The 19,775-nt window shown below is 42.9% G+C and overlaps 1 protein-coding gene across 2 annotated transcripts in view; it reads left to right on the top strand.

Annotated features, from left to right (window-relative positions):
- The window catches only part of LOC106575987 (copine-8), a 150,474-nt gene that overhangs the window by 44,444 nt on the left and 86,255 nt on the right, over positions 1 to 19,775 (top strand). For both annotated transcript variants that reach the window (XM_014152770.3, XM_014152769.3), the window contains exons 2-5: positions 3,141 to 3,181; positions 7,670 to 7,716; positions 8,297 to 8,400; positions 14,069 to 14,108. In XM_014152770.3, coding sequence (XP_014008245.1) covers positions 3,141 to 3,181; positions 7,670 to 7,716; positions 8,297 to 8,400; positions 14,069 to 14,108 — 232 coding nt within the window. The remainder of the gene's footprint in view (positions 1 to 3,140; positions 3,182 to 7,669; positions 7,717 to 8,296; positions 8,401 to 14,068; positions 14,109 to 19,775) is intronic.

Genomic DNA, 19,775 nt, shown 5'->3' with positions numbered 1-19,775 from the left:
GGGACCCTCAGGGTGACAAATCAGAGCAAGATTACTGAAATCAACTACATTATTTACCTAAAGAGGTGAATGTGTCAAACCAGTTGCCTTTAAGTGTTTTGTTGTACACTCTCCTCAAACAATAGCATGGTATTGTTTCACAGTAATAGCTACTGTAAATTGGACACTGCACCTAGATTAACACGAATGTAAGCTTTCTGCCCATATAAAACATGTCTATGTCCCGGAAAGTTGGCTGTTGTATAGAACATTCTCTAGTCACATTAGTGCACGTTTGCAACAACCTTCCTGGTTTAGGGACACCAATCCTGTAGAGGTTAACATTTCCAAGCCATGGCAGAGGAGTCACTTATTGTATCTCATCTCTCGTTCCCTCACTCCATCCATCCCGTCATCCAATCCTGATCTTATACGATGAATGGATGTGTGTCGGAATCACTCCATCGAATTCACTAAAGAATGGCTCAATTATTTTAGAGGTAATTGTATTCCCCAAATCCCCTGATTTAAATTAGTCAATCTTCCCAGCCCTATTTATTTAACCTCTTGGGGCTAGGTGGGACGCTAGCGTGCCACCCGTGGTGCACTCCATCAACAGCAGGTGCATTTCAAGAGCGGCAAATTTGAATCCAAATAAATGTCAAAATTCAAATTTTTCAAAAATACAACTATGTTACACCATTTGAAAGATAAACATCTCCTTAATCTAACCACGTTTTACGATTTCAAAAAGGTTTTACGGCGAAAGCATAAATTTAGAGTATGTTAGGACAGTACATTTACAAGAGTTGTGTGTAATGTTTTGTCAAGTCAAAGACAGGGTCACCAAAACCATAAAACCAGCTAAAATGATACACTAACCTTTTACAATCTCCATCAGATGACACTCCTAGGACATTATGTTAGACAATGCATGCATTTTTAGTTCTATCAAGTTCATATTTATATACAAAAACAGCGTTTTACTATGGCATTGATGTTGAGGAAATCGTTTCCCTCCAATAACCGGCAGTCAAGTCAGCGTCACAAATTAAATAATTAAAATTAGAAAACATTGGTAAAATATTATATTGTCATTTAAAGAATTATAGATTTACATCTTTTGAACGCAATCAACTTGCCAGATTTAAAAATAACCTTACTGGGAAATCACACTTTGCAATAATCTGAGCACTGTGCCCAGAAAAATACGCGTTGCGATACAGACTAGACGTCATGTTGGGGAGATCTAAAATCGAAAATACTATGTAAATAATCCATTACCTTTGATTCTCTTCATCAGATGTCACTTCCAGGTATCACAGGTCCATAACGAATGTAGTTTTGTTCAAAAAAGCTCATCATTTATGTCCAAAAATCTCCGTCTCGTTAGCACATGATGTAAGCCAGCCGGACTTCTCGTCATGAACGAGGGGAAAAAATATATTTCCGTTCGTTCAAACATGTCAAACGTTGTATAGCATAAATCATTAGGGCCTTTTTTAACCAGAACATGAATAATATTCAAGGTGGACGAATGCATAGCCTTTTATAACGTATTGGAACGAGGGTACCCAACATGAAGTAGCGCGCCAGGTGTCTAATGGGACATCACCGTTCCATGGCTCTTGTTCGGTCAGATCTCCCTCCAGAAGACTCAAAACACTTTGTAAAGGCTGGTGACATCTAGTGGAAGCAATAGGAAGTGCCAAAATATTCCTAAACCCCTGTGTTTTTCAATGGGATAGGTTTAAACTCAATACAACACATCAGGTATCCACTTCCTGTCAGAAAATGTCTCAGGGTTTTGCCTGCCAAATGAGTTCTGTTATACTCACAGACACCATTCAAACAGTTTTGGAAACTTTAGAGTGTTTTCTATCCATATATAATAAGTATATGCATATTCTAGTTACTGGGTAGGATTAGTAACCAGATTAAATCGGGTACATTTTTTTTATCCAGACGTGCAAATGCTGCCCCCTAGACCCAACAGGTTAATGAATATTCTCCAACGTATAAATGCTCAATGACTAGTTTAAGATCTGTCATTGGCTGTGGAGTTAGAATTTAAAGGCGGAGTGGGGGTTAAGGTTATTTATTTGTAAATGAGTCATTGATTCCAGTGGGGTTTAAAAGGTGTAGGGGCTTAGGGGTAGTTTGTCTGTTTTAATGTAAATTAATAGCTTAATTGACTGATTCTCTAGGGGGTTGGAAGGCGGCCCCATCCAAAGGGGAGGTGCATAGGAGGTGTTCTTGATCACTGATGATGACTTCATTATAAACCCCCTCCTGAGTATCATGATATAGAAGGTGTTACTGATCGTAATGGATGGGGCTTTTAAACAGCACTGGCAGTGTGCATTTCATGGCTGCCTCTCTTACCTTTTTAATATTTTTCTGTCTGCTTATAAGCCTGACAAGAGCAAGGCCCACTCCGCTCTGTAACGGCTGCTACAGCAAAGCCTCGTTTACAGGCCTCATCTCCTAGCCAATCAGAGCATGACGCTCATGTCTCTCTTCCCAAATGGTACCCTATTGACCAGAGCCCTTTAATAGTGTACTATTAAATCACATTTTATTGGTCACATGCACATGGTTAGCAGATGTTATTGTGAGTGTAGAGAAATGCTTGTGCTTCTAGTTCTGACAATGCAGAAATATCTAACATGTAATCTAACAATTCCACAATAACTACCTAATACACACAAATCTAAGTAAAGGAATGGAATAAGAATATATACATGTATGGGTGAGCAAAGACAGAGCGGCATAGGCAAGAAGCAATAGATGGTATAAACATATGAGATGAGTAATGCAAGCTATGTAAACATTATTAAAGTGACTAGTGATCCATTTTATTAAAGTGGCCAATGATTTCACGTCTGTATGTAGGCAGCAGCCTCTCTGTGTTCGTGATGGCTTTTTAACAGTCTGATGGCCTTGAGATAGAAGCTGTTCTTTATTAGGGAATAGGTTGCCATTTGAGACGCAATCCTGTCTGTCACGCTTGTATCCTGTATCTATCCCCAACGGTGTTCCCTGCCTTAACTAACGAGAGCCTTAATGAGCCAATCAGCGTCTCGTTGTTTAACGAAGCAACGTGGTGTCAGTTTTACTTATTCACACCTCACTCCCTCCTGTTTGTTTTCTCTTCACAGAAATCTACTGGACATGGATACCTTCTCCAAATCAGACCCAAGTAAGATCACTATGGTTTTGTGTTTATGTTTGTTCTACAATGTCACTGTTAATACCTGTTCCATATCAATGTTTCTGCATAAATGGTGAGTGTTCCTGGGGGCTTCCTGAAGCTCTGCTCTCCTGAAACATCTCCAACAAGCTTTATATCCTGTTAAGCAGGATTGGGGTCAATTTCAATTCCAGTCAATTCAGAAAGTTTACCAAATTCCAATAACAATTCAAATTCTTCCTCCTTGAAAAGCTATGAAGAGAATTGGAATTTCAGTGTACTTCCTGAATTGAAACGGAATTGACCCCAACCCTGCTGTTCAATCATTTAACCCCTCTCTATGCCCTAAGCCAAGACCTAATCTGTCTTAACCCATCCTCACATTTCCTATCCAACCTCCTCTCTCTGTCTGGGCCCGGTTTCCCAAAATCATTACACTCGTACCCATATACGGGGTGAAAATGGCAGATTTGGGCACTGATAAGCCCCTAAATTGGAACGACATCAAAACTCAGTCTTTGCGTTGTATGAGTTTTGATTAATAGCCATTCTGAACTTGAGCACCGCACGCAACAAGAACTTGCCCTCATCCCTCCTGTTAATTGGGCAACTTTTGCAAGTTTTTCTGTTGTCTGAGTGAGGGAACTCAATGTATTTTGAAAGATAAGACGTTGAGGATTATAACAATACCACTTGGCTGCGCCATTGGATGCTTTTTTTGCCCTTCTGCATCACGTCATACACACAAGATCTCCGCTAAACATAGAATCAAGATGTTTAATCTGTCTCTCTTTGACCGCTGATAACTTCAGAACGAAATGGAATACAAAGTTGCCAATGTATTTCCAATTGTTAGACAAGCTAAGGATTAAAAGGTGCTTCAAATGAAAACTGAGGGTGACTGCATTAAACGATTAATACAGTAGGCCTATAGGCTACAAACAGGCCTACATACACTGAGTGCACAAAACATTAAGAACACCTTCCTAATATTTTGCCCTCAAAACAGCCTCAATTTGTTGGGGTATGGACACTACAATGTCTCAAGCATTCCACAGAAATGCTGGCCCATGTTAATGTCAATGCTACCCACAGTTTTGTCAAGTTGGCTGAATGTCCTTTGGGTGGTGGACCATTCTTGATACACATGGAAAACTGTTGTGTGAAAAATCCAGCAGTATTGAACTTCTTGACACACTCAAACCGGTGCGCCTGGCACCTACTACCATACCCCGTTCAAAGGCACTAAAATCTTGTCTTGCCCATTCACCCTCTGAATGGCACACATACACAATGCATGTCTCTGTTGTTTCAAGGTTTAAAAATCCTTATTTTACCTACCTCCTCCCCTTCATCTACACTGATTTTGAAGTGGATTTAACAAGTGACATCCATAAGGGATTATAGCTTTCACCTGGATTCACCTGGTCAGTCTGTCATGGAAAGTGCACGTGTTCCTAATGTTTTGTACACTGTATTTCTATCATATTGAAATCAATTTCATGTTCAATCAATTGAGTTCTATTTTGCTAATTGTATGGCTATAGTGTCTAATTCTTGCCTCAATCTATTTAATGATGTGCGCATAGGTGATAATATCTCTCTAGGAGCTGCTCCGTCGTCAGTATTGTGAAATTATGGGGAAAGTTGATCCGAGAGCAACGTTGCCTTTTCTTTTCGACCCTATCACAATCGACACATGCTCCAACAACGCACTTAGTGAATAGAGCTAATGCCTTTTCAATGGGAGTCATTTGTTGCCCAATGAATGACATTGACAACGGAGATGATTTTCTTACAAAAACACACAAACACTTTGTCTTATGATGGATACAACTCGTATACGTTAGTATGCCATACAACAGGGATTACACAAAGTCACTTCCCTACTTCTTTTGCGTGTTTATTTATTTTTTACAGTAATTGTGAGAATCCAGGCTGTATCACATCCGGCCGTGATTGGAAGTCCCATTGGGCGGCGCACAATTGGCCCAGCGTCGTCTGGGTTTGGCCGGGGTAGGACGTCATTGTAAATAAGAATTGGTTCTTAACTGACCTGTCTCGTTAAATAAAAAATAATTCTCCACCATACCTAGGCCCTTCCTTCTATCCCTCCAGCCTTATCTTGTCCTTTATTTGAGTGTGAGTTTATTTTTACAGGGACAGTGCACATTAATCAATGTTTCAGTAAAAGTGACGGTTTTAACCAGCCGGCTAATTATGGACCATAGTCCCTGGGCAGGTTATTAAAAACAAAAACAACACAGACAAACAATGAGCAGTGAGACCATGTGGAGCAACATAGGACAAGCAACACGCCGCACGCAGACAGAGCAGTAGCACGAGCAACAAAACAAAATCCATAAAAGCAACAGTTTCCACACCTCACAAGCTACAGATAACACAGAAAGTGGCAATACACACTTACGGATTATGTTCACAAGTCTGATTGTCCTTTTTAGCCATGTCTCTGTTTTTTTGAAGGTGTGATATGTGGTGCAGTTGTGTGTGTCTGATGGCAGTGTATTCCAGACATGGGAAGCTCAGAGAGAAAGCAGATTGACTAAACGTCAACCAAGTGTTTCCTTAATGGTTTGGATTATCTGGAGGGTCACGTGAAACGTGAACATAAATAAGGCTTTGGGAAAACCATGCTGCTTGAATGTTATTCATAGAGTGATGCTATTTATGTCAAATGTAAATGTTATTGGTCTTATACAACCAGTCTAGACTTTACAGTGAAACGCTTACTTACGAGACCGTTCCCAACAATGCAGAGTTAAAAAGGAAGACAAATATTTGCTAAATAAAGGAGGAAATATTAACACAGTAGAAACAATAACAATGAGTACCAGTCAATGTGCAGGGGTACGAAGTAGTTGAGGTAATACAGTATGTACATGTGGATAGGGGTAGAATTGACTGGGCAATCAGGATATATAATAAACAGAGTAGCAGCTGTGTGTGTGTGTGCGCGTGTGTGTGTGTGTTAGATACATACATCACACAGACCCCCTTATTAAACTATCAGTGGAGGCTGCTGAGGGGAGGAGGGCTCAAAATAAGGAATGGCGTCAATGGAATGCTATCAAACACATCAAAGACGTGGTTTCCATGTGGTTGATACCATTCCATCGACTCCATTCCAGCCATTATTATGAGCCCTCCTCCCCTCAGCAGCCACGGTAGGTAGGTAGGTAGGTTATTATGTCATTTTACCGATTAATCACTGTGTGTTAATGGTTTTGTGTTGTTGTGGCACTGTTGCCTTCTCTCTCTTTCTCTCTTGCTCTTTCTCTCTCTCTGGTTAGAATGCCTCACACATGCTCTTCATCTTTCTGTTTTTCTTTTTCTTTCAGGCCTTTGTCTGCTTGTCTGCTTTTTCTGCCTGTCTTGACATTCTTATTCTACTAGCCTTGCATGAATTTCTGTAAGTTTATTTTTTCTTCCTTTCTTTATGTATGTCTCATGACGTGAGCACAACACACACACACACACACACACACACACACACACACACACCTACATTCCTGTACTTGATATCAGTGTGTGTCAAACTTGTCATCAACATTGTTTTGGTGCTGATCTCTATATATTCAGCATTTCTAAATTCTGTCTCTTAGTCTCTCTCCTCCACAACTCCAGCCCAAAAATAGAAACAGGTCGTCTTCCTTCTCACGCCTCGTTAGTCAGTGACTCCACTCATATGTCACGAGTCATATTCTCAAGGCAGATTTATTCATATTCCGGTATGGGATCTGTGGTAAAGATTAGGGAGAAGGAGGCTTTGTGACTAATGATGATAGGCTTATGATAATGAGCCAGGTCCAGGGCCATAAACATTCATGTAAGGAGGCACTTGTGCTGAGTGGCCATCTTAATCATGCTGAGTGCTGCTGCTCAAGTCTCCCAGCATTACGCTGCTTCAGTGGGCAGCGAGAGGGTACAGGCAAGGCCAAGGGACAGGCGAGGGACAGGGGGACAACTCTGGCCTTTACTTCTCAGGTCTCAGGTGAGACTTAAAGGTCGTATATCTCTCCGTGCCTTTGAAAATGAAGGGAGAGGGAGAGAAATAGAGCGCTAGTGGGAGTGAGGCAGAGATGCGAGAGACGGGGAGAGTGAGAGGGACAAAGGCTCCTCTTATGTTTGCTACTTTCCTCTCTTCCCTCTCTCTGTAAGAGGCATATGAACAGAGGCTAATTGGCTTCAGCTCTCCTTGGGGCTGCTGAGTAAGTGATTAAATGTAGGTGTGTGTGTGTGTGTGTGTGTGTGTCACTAACTCAACAGGAGCTTATTATGCCGTGCATTCTCAAAGCCCTACTGAAATAAGTACGCCAGGAATGAGCTCAGTTTTCTTCCCACTAGAGCATTATGTTGTTGTTGATAAACCATTCCTCCTATGTTTGTAACCCTGTAATGCATTTTCCTCACACTCAAAAGGTCATGCAGGGTCCCCTGTTTAACCTGGTTCTTCTGTGTTTCTCCTTCTTCATCTAGTATGCGTTCTGTACACGCAAGGCATCAGCAACAAGGAGTGGAGAGAGGCAAGTCCCTTTCAGTTAGCCTACACAGTACACCAGAGACTGAATTGAAAAGGCCTGATATTCAACATGATCTTAGGCACTCAAACGTCAATATTTATACAAGTAAATGATGAAATGTATCCTCAACCCAATCATAACTCAGTTAGATTCCCCATCTCTGAATATTTTCTCCTATCATTAATAATACTGAAATATCAGACCCATATAACCCCTATAGATAGTGGTGTTAGGTTTCTGTGCATGTATTACTGTCTCTATGTCCCAAATGGCATCCTATTTCCTACATATGGGCCCTGGTCAAACGTAGTGCACTATATAGGAAATAGGGTACAATTTGTGAGGCAGCCTCTGACATCAGTAATGTCACTCTCAAGTAATGAATTCTCAATATTTTATACATTTTATTTATTTGGAATTGAGATGCACCATCACATTTTTCGAGCGCGGTCAATTCATTTCTCTCTCCATTAGAATCAATTGTATGTCACGAATGTAGTCTGTCAAATACCCCCATTAAATTGAAGGAAATATCTTGCATGCTTTTGACCCTCAACCTTTTTCATCCTCTCTCTCTCCCAAGTTTGGAAGGACAGAGGTGATTGAAAACACTCTCAACCCAGAGTTTGTTCGTAAATTCATCTTGGATTATTTCTTTGAGGAACGACAGAATCTGAGATTTGACCTGTAAGTAAAACAAAATATTTGTATGTGCCTCTGTATTTTTCACTTCCGTTGTGTAGTTGTGTGTGTATTAAAGAGTGTATCTACAGTGTGCATTGTCAGTACGGATTGGGGTCCCTTGTGTGTGCGTGCATGCGTGCATGCGTGTGCGTGCGTGCGTGCGTGCGTGCATGCATGCATGCATGCATGCATGCATGCAGATGCATATATATGTGTGTGTGTGTGTGTGTATCGGTGTGCCTCCTCGTCATCATGTCAGAGTAGGTATTTAAATCTCTCTCTGACATGCGAGGGGTCACGAGGTCGTGTGTGTGTGAGCACCCGTTGTCATGAAACTGAAAACCAGCAAGGACCTGTGAATTAATACGGTAAAAGTCACGTTCCTTTACTGAGAGAGACACAGCTAACTGAACACACAACTAATTGAATGATACACATCTCTCTATTTACAATAATAGCATAATTTATTCCATGTGAATTGGTCTGACTGGGACCGTAATAACTATATATACAAAGTACAGTTGAAGTCAGAAGTTTACATACACCTTAGCCATATACATTTAAACTCAGTTTCACAATTCCTGACATTTAATCCTCGTAAAAATTCCCTGTCTTAGGTCAGTTAGGATCACCACTTTATTTTAAGAATGTGAAATGTCAGAATAATAGTAGAGAATTATTTCAGCTTTTATTTCTTTCATCACATTCCCAGTGGGTCAGAGGTTTACATACACTCAATTAGTATTTGGTAGCATTGCCTTTAAATTGTTTAACTTGGGTTAAATGTTTTGGGTAGCCTTCCACAAGCATCCCACAATAAGTTGGGTGAATTTTGGCCCATTCCTCCTGACAGAGCTGGTGTAACTGAATCAGGTTTATAGGCCTCCTTGCTCGCACATGCTTTTTCAGTTATGCACACACATTTTCTATAGGATTGAGGTCAGGGCTTTGTGATTGCCACTCCAATACCTTGACTTTGTTGTCCTTAAGCCATTTTGCCACAACTTTGTAAGTATACTTGGGGTCATTGTCCATTTGGAAGACCCATTTGCGACCAAGCTTTAACTTCCTGACTGATGTCTTGAGATGTTGCTTCAATATATCCACATCATTTTCCTCCCTCATGATGCCATCTATCTTGTGAAGTACATCAGCCCCTCCTGCAGCAAAGCACCCCCACAACATGATGCTGCCACCCCTGTGCTTCACAGTTGGGATGGTGTTCTTCGGCTTGCAAGCCTCCCCCTTTTTCCTCAACATAACGATGGTCATTATGGCCAAACAGTTCTATTTTTGTTTCATCAGACCAAAAAAAGTACGACCTTTGTCCCCATGTGCAGTTGCAAACCGTAGTCTGGCTTTTTTATGGTGGTTTTGGAGCAGTTGCTTCTTTCTTGCTGAGCGGCCTTTCATGTTATGTCGATATAGGACTCGTTTTACTGTGGATATAGATACTGTTGTACCTGTTTCCTCCAGCATCTTCACAAGGTCCTTTGCTGTTGTTCTGGCATAGATTTTTTAAATCTTTTCGCAACAAAGTACGTTCATCTCTAGTAGACAGAAAGCGACTCCTTCCTGAGAGGTATGATGGCTGCGTGGTCCCATGGTGTTTATCATTGCGTACTATTGCTTGTACAGATGAACGTGGTACCTTTCAGGCGTTTGGAAATTGCTCCCGAGGATGAACCAGACTTGTGGAGGTCTGCAAAAAAACATATATTTTTTCTGAGGTCTTAGCTGATTTCTTTAGATTTTCCCATGATGTCAAGCAAAGAGGCACTGAGTTTGAAGCTAGGTCTTGAAATACATCCACAGGGTCACCTCCAATTGACTCAAATGATGTCAATTAGCCTATCAGAAGCTTCTAAAGCCATGACATCATTTTTTGAATTTTCCAAGCTGTTTAAAGGCACAGTCAACTTAGTGTATGTAAGCTTCTGACCCACTGGAATTCTGATACAGTGAATTATAAGTGGAATAATCTCTGTAAACAATTGTTGGATAAATGACTTGTGTCATGCACAAAGTAGATGTCCTAACCGACTTGCCAAAACTATAGTTTGTTAACAAGACATTTGTGGAGTGGTTGAAAAATGAGTTTTAATGACTCCAACCTAAGTGTATGTAAACTTACGGCTTCAACTGTATGTTGACACCTCTCCACATTAATCGATTCGGTTATTTCAGCCACACCGTTGACGAATGTCTAGGCGCAACCGCGGCTCAGCTGTGAAGTGGTAAGCCACACAAGCTCACAGACCGGGACTGCTGAGTGCTTAAGTGCGTATTGTGTAAAAATCATCTGTCCTCATTTGCGACACTGTATTCATCAGGAGCTTCATGAAATGGGTTTCCATGGCCAAGCAACTGTACACAAGCCTAAGATCACCATATGCAATGCCAAACGTTGGCTGGAGTAATGTAAAGCTAGGCGCCATTGGTCTCAGGAGCAGTGGAAACGCGTTCTCTGGAGTGATGAATCACGCTTCACCATCTGGCAGTCCAATGGACAAAGCTGGGTTTGGCGGATGCCAGGAGAACGCTACCTGCCCCAATGCATAGTGCCAACTGTAAAGTTTAGTGGAGGAGGAATAATGGTCTGGGCTTTTTTTCATGGTTCGGGCTAGGCCCTTTAGTTCCAGTGACGGTAATCTTAACACTACAGCATACAATGACATTCTAGACGATTCTGTGCTTCCGACTTTATGGAAACAGTTTGGGGAAGGCCCTTTCCTGTTTCAGCATGAAAATGCCCCCATGCACAAAGCAAGGTCCATACAGAAATGGTTTGTCGAGATCAGTGTGGAAGAGCTTGATTGCCTGCATTGAGCCCTGACCTCATCTGCTTTTGAACACCATTGGGATGAATTGGAATGCCGACTGCGAGCCAGGCTTAATCTCCCAACATTAGTTCCTGACCTCACTAATGCTCTTGTGGCTGAATGGAAGCAAGTCACCGCAACAGTGTTCCAACGTCTGATGGAAAGCCATCCCAGAAGAGTGGAGGCTGGTATAGCAGCAAAGGGGGGACCAACTCCATATTAATGCCCATGATTTTGGAATGAGATGTTCGACAAGCAGGTGTCCACATACTCTTGGTCATGTAGTGTACATCTCTACTGATTCGTGTGTGTGTGTGTGTGTGTGTGTGTGTGTGTGTGTGTGTGTGTGTGTGTGTGTGTGTGTGTGTGTGTGTGTGTGTGTGTGTGTGTGTGTGTGTGTGTGTGTGTGTGTGTGTGTGTGTGTGCGCGCACACACAGTCGGGGAGGCAGGACTACATGACAGGGACAGGCTATAAATAGACTAGGGAGCCCTAATGTAATTCATCCAGGTGGAGGGAATGTAAATGGGGTGTGTGTGAGTGAGAGAGAGAGGAAAAGCGTGTGTGTTTAGGGGAGTCTGTGTTCTTTTTTCAGTATATTTTTTGCTGTGTGTAATATGCGGTAGGCTATGTATTGTATAAAGGCATAATCATGATCTTAATTCAGGGTTCTTGTCATGCTTGGGCTCATATGCAATATAGGCCTATGCAGATGCATAAGCGCTAATATGCTTATGGGTGTTTTGAATGAATCATCACCTTAGAAAACAGCCCATTTTGTTCTGTTAGGCTTTGAAACAACAAACATGTTTCACTCAGTTTCAACCTGTTGTTGATCTTCTTTCTTCAAATTGATCCTCACAGGGAGGTGAGTTTTAAAAGCACGATACTGTTTTAATGATAAGTGTTTGTGATTTTACGTAGCATTTGCGTTGACGTCAGAGTTGTTAGAGGGGCAATAGAGCCCTGAGTACTAGGCCATTAGGACCTGATGGAGGGGAAAATAGAGCCCTGAGTACCAGGCCATTAGGACCTGATGATCGTTAGCCAGTTGGGTACTACCAACGCATGTCCAGAGTGCATAAAAGGAGATTACCGTGACTCAATGGTCACATAGAATTAAACTGCGGTCATGACTCATGACTGCCAGTGTGGCGGTAATACGGCAACAGCCCTACGCACACCCGCACGCAAGCACACACACACACACACACACACACACACACACACACACACACACACACACACACACACACATACTGTACATCATGGAGAAACAATGTACACATATGCGCAAGCACACACGTGGTAGTCTGTGTGTGTTAGGTGTTGTGGGGCAGTTTTGACAGCTGAATAAATACAATACGCTTGCCTTGTGCTGTGTGTCTCAGGAAATTCTGCTTTCATGAATGTAAGTGATCTGTTCAACGGAATAGAACATCAGAGCTGCTGTGCCTCTAGTGCCTTGTGAGTTACATAACAAACATCCCAGAGCTCATTCTGACAGTACACCATCCCATCTCCCTGACAGTGGCAGTATGCCACATAATCTGTCCTGCTTGCTAGACGGGGAGAGTTTGTCTGTGTGTGTTAGGGGAGGCTGGCACAGAACTAGAGCCCAGAGACCCACGAGTATCACACAGAGAGAGAGATATTCCCTCTCATCTCCCATCAACAGAATCAGAGCCTACTGGTTGTTTGATGTATGTAATTGAGTAAGGCCATCCTGTAGAGATAACATGGACAGAGATGATAGTGGATGAAACACTGGCCTGTTTAATACACAATTTCCCTTCAGGCATACATAATGTTTCCTGTCAACAGAATTATGTCTATTTCAGGCCTACGTGATAGTGGGGAGGTGATGTTCCAATATGTGATTTTAAATGGATTCTATGTTTTATGGCTGACGTTGTATAGCAGTGTTGTTAAAGCTCCAGTGTGGGATTTGGAAAGATATTCAATGGTCAATGTTTCAATATTCTCAGCTGTATAACAAAACAAGTGACGGGACCATTTTGTTGTTAAAAGCACAATTCCTGTAATTATACACATTTTGCCATGGCTTATGCCTTGTTTTTATGCTATCTAAATGACTAACAAAATCAATGGGGGCTCCATGCCATGACGTTTTGGGAATTTTAGATTCTCCCTGAGTCTAGTTTTTATTTTGGTGATTGTTAGTTCTCAAAGGTGATCTTCTTAAAAAAAATACAGTGCTCCATTTTCTTTTCTACATAATTTATATATGGTTGAAGTTTACACTGAAAATGTTTTTACTGCTACGATTTAGCATGTAGGGGAAACACCGCAGACTATCTTTAACCAGGGCCTGACGAGCATTGGTCCTTTCTCCTTGGTGGTTTGTTTGGATTAAATGTAATGGTTGTCTCTGTCAGAAAAACCACCGGGGCTACAGTAGTGGGTCTTTGCACCACTGCTTTTCTCTCAACTACGCGAGGCTTGGTCTCCATAAAATAACTTTCAAATATGACCTAAAAAATAGACGCCTATTTTCGGGAGCTGTGTAGCATGAACTGGACTGTGAAATTACTGCAGCTACCCCCTTCCCGAACTGGCTCACACAGACACAGATAGACACCCGCATTGGTACAAGGATTCAAGCACACACACAAACACTTAAACAGCCAGGGAGTCATCCATGTCAACATTTCAGGATACTATACAATTATTGAAAAGCACAAGAAGACTTAATAATACTCTGTGTGACATCATTGCTTTATACATTTACTGAGCGGTCTGTGTCCCATTCTATAGATCACCTGCTGCTCCCAGCTGCACTGCTTTCATCGCCATGCCTCTCTAACAGTGTGTGTTTCTCTTCTCCAGGTACGACGTCGACTCAAAGAGCGCCAACCTGTCAAAACATGTAAGTCTCTCTTCTTTCCCTGTGTGTGTGTGTGCGCGCGCTTTGAGGGTTCATCCTATTGTCATTAGCACCCCCTTACTAGAGTAGTTAATCTCCGTTCTGTAATGACTGGGTTTAGTATTTCATAGTGGGGTTACCTCCCCTGGGTAGCCAGTGTGTTTTTAGCATAACTGCATGCACGCTCTCGCTCTCAGTTCCATGTGATGCACTGTGTGTTCTCTACCCTCCCTGCCCCTCGCCTGTCTATTGTCATCGCTGTGAATGAAAACAGTAATCTCATGTAACAATGCCATCAGTCTGTCTTTGTTGACACACAATAAACCCTGATTCTTCTTTTATAATGATATTATTTTATTTACATAGACCGAAACAGGCAGACCGGTAGGCAGGCGCGCACACACACGTCCCGATGGGATCTATTTTGATCTTATCTGTCTTATAAAATCGATAATAAGAGATGTGTATATTACACGCTGCAGTCTTACCACGAGGACCCTATCTGTGCCTGTCACACGCTCGGGGAATTGCTCATTCATGTGGTCCCATTCTCTCTTCTGCACACCATTCTATTCCACTAATGTGTCTCGGTCTGCTAGCTCCCCCCAAGGAGTTTGAGTTCTATACTTTTGCCTTGGACACCTGTTCAGGTATTAATTCAAATAAGATGAATGGAAATAGTCCTAGAGCAAGAGTCGCATGTGTGCAGGATTTCGTACCAGCCCAACTCTATCACACCTGACGCTCCCCACCCGACCTGACAGAGCTTGAGAGGATTTGCAGAGAAGAATGAGAGTATCTTCCCAAAAACAGGTGTGCCAAGCTTGTAGCATCATACACAAGAAGACTCGAGGGACCATACTGCCAGGTCTCTGACCTCCCTATAGGCTGTCTCATCGTTGTTGGTGATCAGGCCTACCACTGTTGTGTCGTCGGCAAACTTAATGATTGTGTTGGAGTCATGAAAGGAGGGGACTAAGCACGCACCCCTGAGGGACTCCCGTGTTAAAGATCAGGTTGCCAGATGTGTTGTCCAGGATCCAGTTGCAGAGAGAGGTGTTTAGTCCCAGGGTCCTTAGCTTAGTGATGAGCTTTGAGGGCACTATGGTGTTGAATGCTGAGCTGTAGTCACTGAACAGCATTCTCACATAGGTATTCCGTTTGTCCAGGTGGGAAAGGGAGCTGTGTAGTGCAATAGAGATTGCGTCATCTGTGGATCTGTTGGTATATTGGAGTGGGTCCAGGGTTTCTGAGATTATGGTGTTGATGTGAGCCATGACCAGCCTTTCAAAGCACTTCATGGCTACAGAAGGGTCGGTAGTCATTTAGGCAGGTTACCTTGGTGTTCTGTGGCACAGGGACTATGGTGGTCTGCTTGAAACATGTAGGTATTACAGATTCAGTCAGGGACATGTTGAATATGTCAGTGAAGACACTTGCCAGTTGGTCAGCGCATGCTCTGAGTACACATTCTTGTAATCCGTCTGGCCCTGTGACCTTGTTAATATTGACCTGTTTAAAGGTCTTACTCACATCGGCTACAGAGAGCGTGATCACACAGTCATCCAGAACAGCTGGTGCTCTCATGCAGGCTTCCGTGTTGCTTGCATAGAATTAATTTCGCTCGTCTGGTAGTCTCATGTCACTGGGAAGCTCGCTGTTGGGTTTCCCTTTTGTAGTCCATAATAGTTTGTAAGCCCTGCCACATCCGACAAGCATCAGAGCCAGTGTAGTAGGATTCAATCTTGGTCCTATATTGACGCTTTGCCTGTTTGATGGTTCATCGGAGGGCATAGTGGGATTTCTTAAGGGCGTCCGGGTTAGTGTCCCGCTCCTTGAAAGCAGCAGTTCTATCCTTTAGCTCAGTGTGGATGTTGCCGGTAATCCATGGTTTTTGGTTCGGGTATGTATGCATGTACGGTTACTGTGGGGACAACGTCATCGATGCACTTATTGATGAAGTCGGTGACTCGTTGTATACTCCTCAATGCCATCGGATGAATCCCAGAACATATTCCAGTCTCTGCTAGAAAAACATTCCTGTAGCTTAGCATCTGCGTCATCTGACCACACAGCCATGCAATGTCCATAGACCGCCGAGTGCTGAAGCGCATAAAAATCATCTGTCCTCGGTTGCAACATTCACTACCGATTACCAAACTGCCTCTGAAGCAACATCAGTACAATAACTGTTCGTCAGGAGCTTCATGAAATGGTTTCCATGGCCGAGCAGCCGCACACAAGCCTAAGATCACCATGCGCAATGCCAAGCGTTGACTGGAGTAGTGTAAAGCTAGGCGGCATTGGACTCTGGAGCAGTGGAAATGTGTTCTCTGGCAGTCCAATGGACGAATCTGGGTTTGGCGGATGCCCGGAGAACGCTACCTGCCTCAATGCATAGTGCTAACTGTAAAGTTTATTGAAGGGAAATCTTAATGCTACAGCATACAATGACATTCTAGAAGACTCTGTGCTTCCAACTTTGCGGCACCAGTTTGGGGAAGGCCCTTCTCTGTTTCAGCATGACAATGCCCCCGTGCACAAAGCGAGGTCCATACAGAAATGGTCTGTCGAGATCGGTGTGGAAGACCTTGACTGGCCTGCATAGAGCCCTGACCTCAGCCCCATCGGACACCTTTGGCATGAATTGGAACGCCGACTGTGAGCCAGGCCTAATCGCTCAACATTATGGCTGAATGGAAGCAAGTCCCCGCAGCAATGTTCCAATGTCTAGTGGAAAACCTTCCCAGAAGAGTGGAGGCTGTTATAGCAGCAAAGGGGTGACCAACTCCATATTAATGCCCATGATTTTGAAATGAGATGTTTGATTGGCAGGTGTCTACATACTTTTTGTCATGTAGTGTACTTTTGTATATATAGTGTAGATGGATAGATATATAGTTAGATGAACATGCTAGGAATTTGGCAAAGTTAGCATTATATTATTTCCTTTATAAGTTGGGTGGTTCGAGTCCTGAATGCTGATTGGCTGACAGCCGTGGTATACCACGGGTATGACAAAACACTTATATTTACTGCTCGTGTAAGAACAGCCCTTAGCTGTGGTATATTGGCCATATACCACACCGCTTCAGGCCTTATTGCTTAAATAACACATGAAAAGGCACTTACTTAAACTCCGGTGCGCACAACAAAAGGACACATGTAAATGGGAACAAACTACATTTATAGCTAAGGAAGGGAGAGGAATGGTGATTGTCAGAATGAGTTCAGGTGTGGTGAGTTGGCAGTAGAGGGGGCATGTCCAGAGGTTAATTAGAGAGTTTGTGGAATGACAAGACCCTTCAGAAAACCATCCATACCAATCAGGATTTGTGATGCTGCCTTTCTAAACAAACTAATATTGCTAACCAGGTAGGCTAGTTGAGAACAAGTTCTCATTTACAACTGCGACCTGGACAAGATAAAGCAAAGCAGTGCGACACAAACAACAGAGTTACACATGGAATAAACAAACATAGTCAAATAACACAAAATAAAAATCTATATACTGTGTGTGCAAATGAGGTAGGATAAGGGAGGTAAGGCAATAAATAGGCCATAGTAGCGAAGTAATTACAATTTAGCAATTAAACACGAGTGATATATCTGCAGAAGATGAATGTGCAAGTAGAGATACTGGGGTGCAAAGGAGCAAAAAAATAAATACAGTATGTGGATGAGGTAGTTGGATGGGCTATTTACAGATGGCCTATGTACAGGTGCTGTCACGGTTGTCGTAAGGAGAAGCGGACCAAAGTGCAGCGTGTGTGTCGTTCCACATTTTATTTACACTGTGAAACTAAAGAACAAAACAACAAACCGTGACGCAGAGGTGAAACATACACTACTCAAAAATAATCTCCCACAAACCCAGGTGGGACAAACACCAACTTAAATATACCTCCAATTAGAGACAACGATGACCAGCTGCCTCTAATTGGAGATCATCTCAAACAAAGCACAACATAGAAATACAAAAACTAGAACAACCCAACATAGAAATACAAAAACTAGAACATAACAACATGGAAAAAACGAAACTAGAAAACCCCGCTGTCATGCCCGGACCTACTCTACCATAGAAAATAACAGTTTACCATGGTCATGACGTGACAGGTGCAGTGATCTGTGAGCTACTCTGACAGCTGGTGCTTAAAGTGAGAGAGATATGAGTCTCCAGCTTCACTGATTTTTGCAATTCATTCCAGTCATTGGCAACAGAGAACTGGAAGGAAAGGCAGCCAAAGAGGAATTGGCTTTGGGGGTGACCAGTGAAATATACATGCTGGAGCGCGTGCTATGGGTGGGTGCTGCTATGGTGACCAGTGAGCTGAGATAAGGCGGGGATTTACCTAGTAAAGACTTATAGATGACCTCGAGCCAGTGGGTTTGGTGACGAATATGAAGCGAGGGCCAGCCAACGAGAGCATACAGGTCGCAGTGGTGGGTAGTATATGGGGCTTTGGTGACAAAATGGATGGCACTGTGATAGACTGCATCCAATTTACTGAGTAGAGTGTTGGAGGCTATTTTGTAAATGACATTGCCGAAGTCAGGGATCGGTAGGATAGTCAGTTTTATGAGGGTATGTTTGGCAGCATGAGTGAAGGATGCTTTGTTGCGAAATAGGAAGCCGATTCTAGATTTAATTTTGGATTGGAGATGCTTAATTTGAGTCTGGAAGGAGAGTTTACAGTCTAACCAGACACCTAGGAATTTGTAGTTGTCCACATATTCTAAGTCAAAACCGTCCAGAGTAGTGATGCTGGACGGGCGGGCAGGTGCAGGTAGCGATGGGTTGAAGAGCATGCATTTAGTTTTACTTTTGTATTTAAGAGCAGTTGGAGGCCACGGAAGGAGAGTTGTATGGCATTGAAGCTCGTCTGGAGGTTAGTTAACACATTGTCCAAAGAAGGGCCAGAAGTATACAGAATGGTGTTGTCTGTGTAGAGGTGGATCAGAGACTCACCAGCAGCAAGAGCGACATCATTAATGTATACAGAGAAAAGATTCAGCCCGAGAATTGAACCCTGTGGCACCCCCATAGACTGCCAGAGGTCCGGACAACAGGCCCTCCGATTTGACACACTGAACTCTGTCTGAGAAGTAGTTGGTGAACCAGGCGAGGCAGTCATTTGAGAAACCAAGGCTCTTGAGTCTGCCGATAAGAATGTGGTGATTGACAGAGTCGAAAGCCTTGGCCAGGTCGATGAATACAGCTGCACAGTATTGTCTCTTATCGATGGCGGTTATGATATTGTTTAGGACCTTCAGCGTGGTTGAGGTGCACCCATGACCAGCTCGGAAACCAGATTGCATAGCGGAGAAGGTACGGTGGGATTCCAAATGGTCGGTGATCTGTTTGTTAACTTGGCTTTTGAAGACCTTAGAAAGGCAGGGTAGAATAGATATAGGTCTAGAGTGTCTCCCCTTTTGAAGAGAGGGATGACTGTGGCAGTTTTCCAATCTTTGGGGATCTCAGACGATACAAAAGAGAGGTTGAACAGGCTAGTAATAGGGGTTGCAACAATTTCGGCAGATAATTTTAGAAAGAGAGGGTCCAGATTTTGCAGCTCTTTCAGAACATCAGCAATCTGGATTTGGGTGAAGGAGAAATGAGGGAGGCTTGGGAAAGTTGCTGTGAAGGGTGCAGGGCTGTTGACTGGG

This window comes from Salmo salar, chromosome 17, assembly GCF_965601325.2.
Source record: "Salmo salar chromosome 17, fSalSal1, whole genome shotgun sequence".
Classification (NCBI taxonomy): Eukaryota; Metazoa; Chordata; class Actinopteri; order Salmoniformes; family Salmonidae; genus Salmo; species Salmo salar.
Note: the sequence above shows the minus strand (reverse complement) of the source record. Positions and strands in the feature narration are given on the sequence as shown.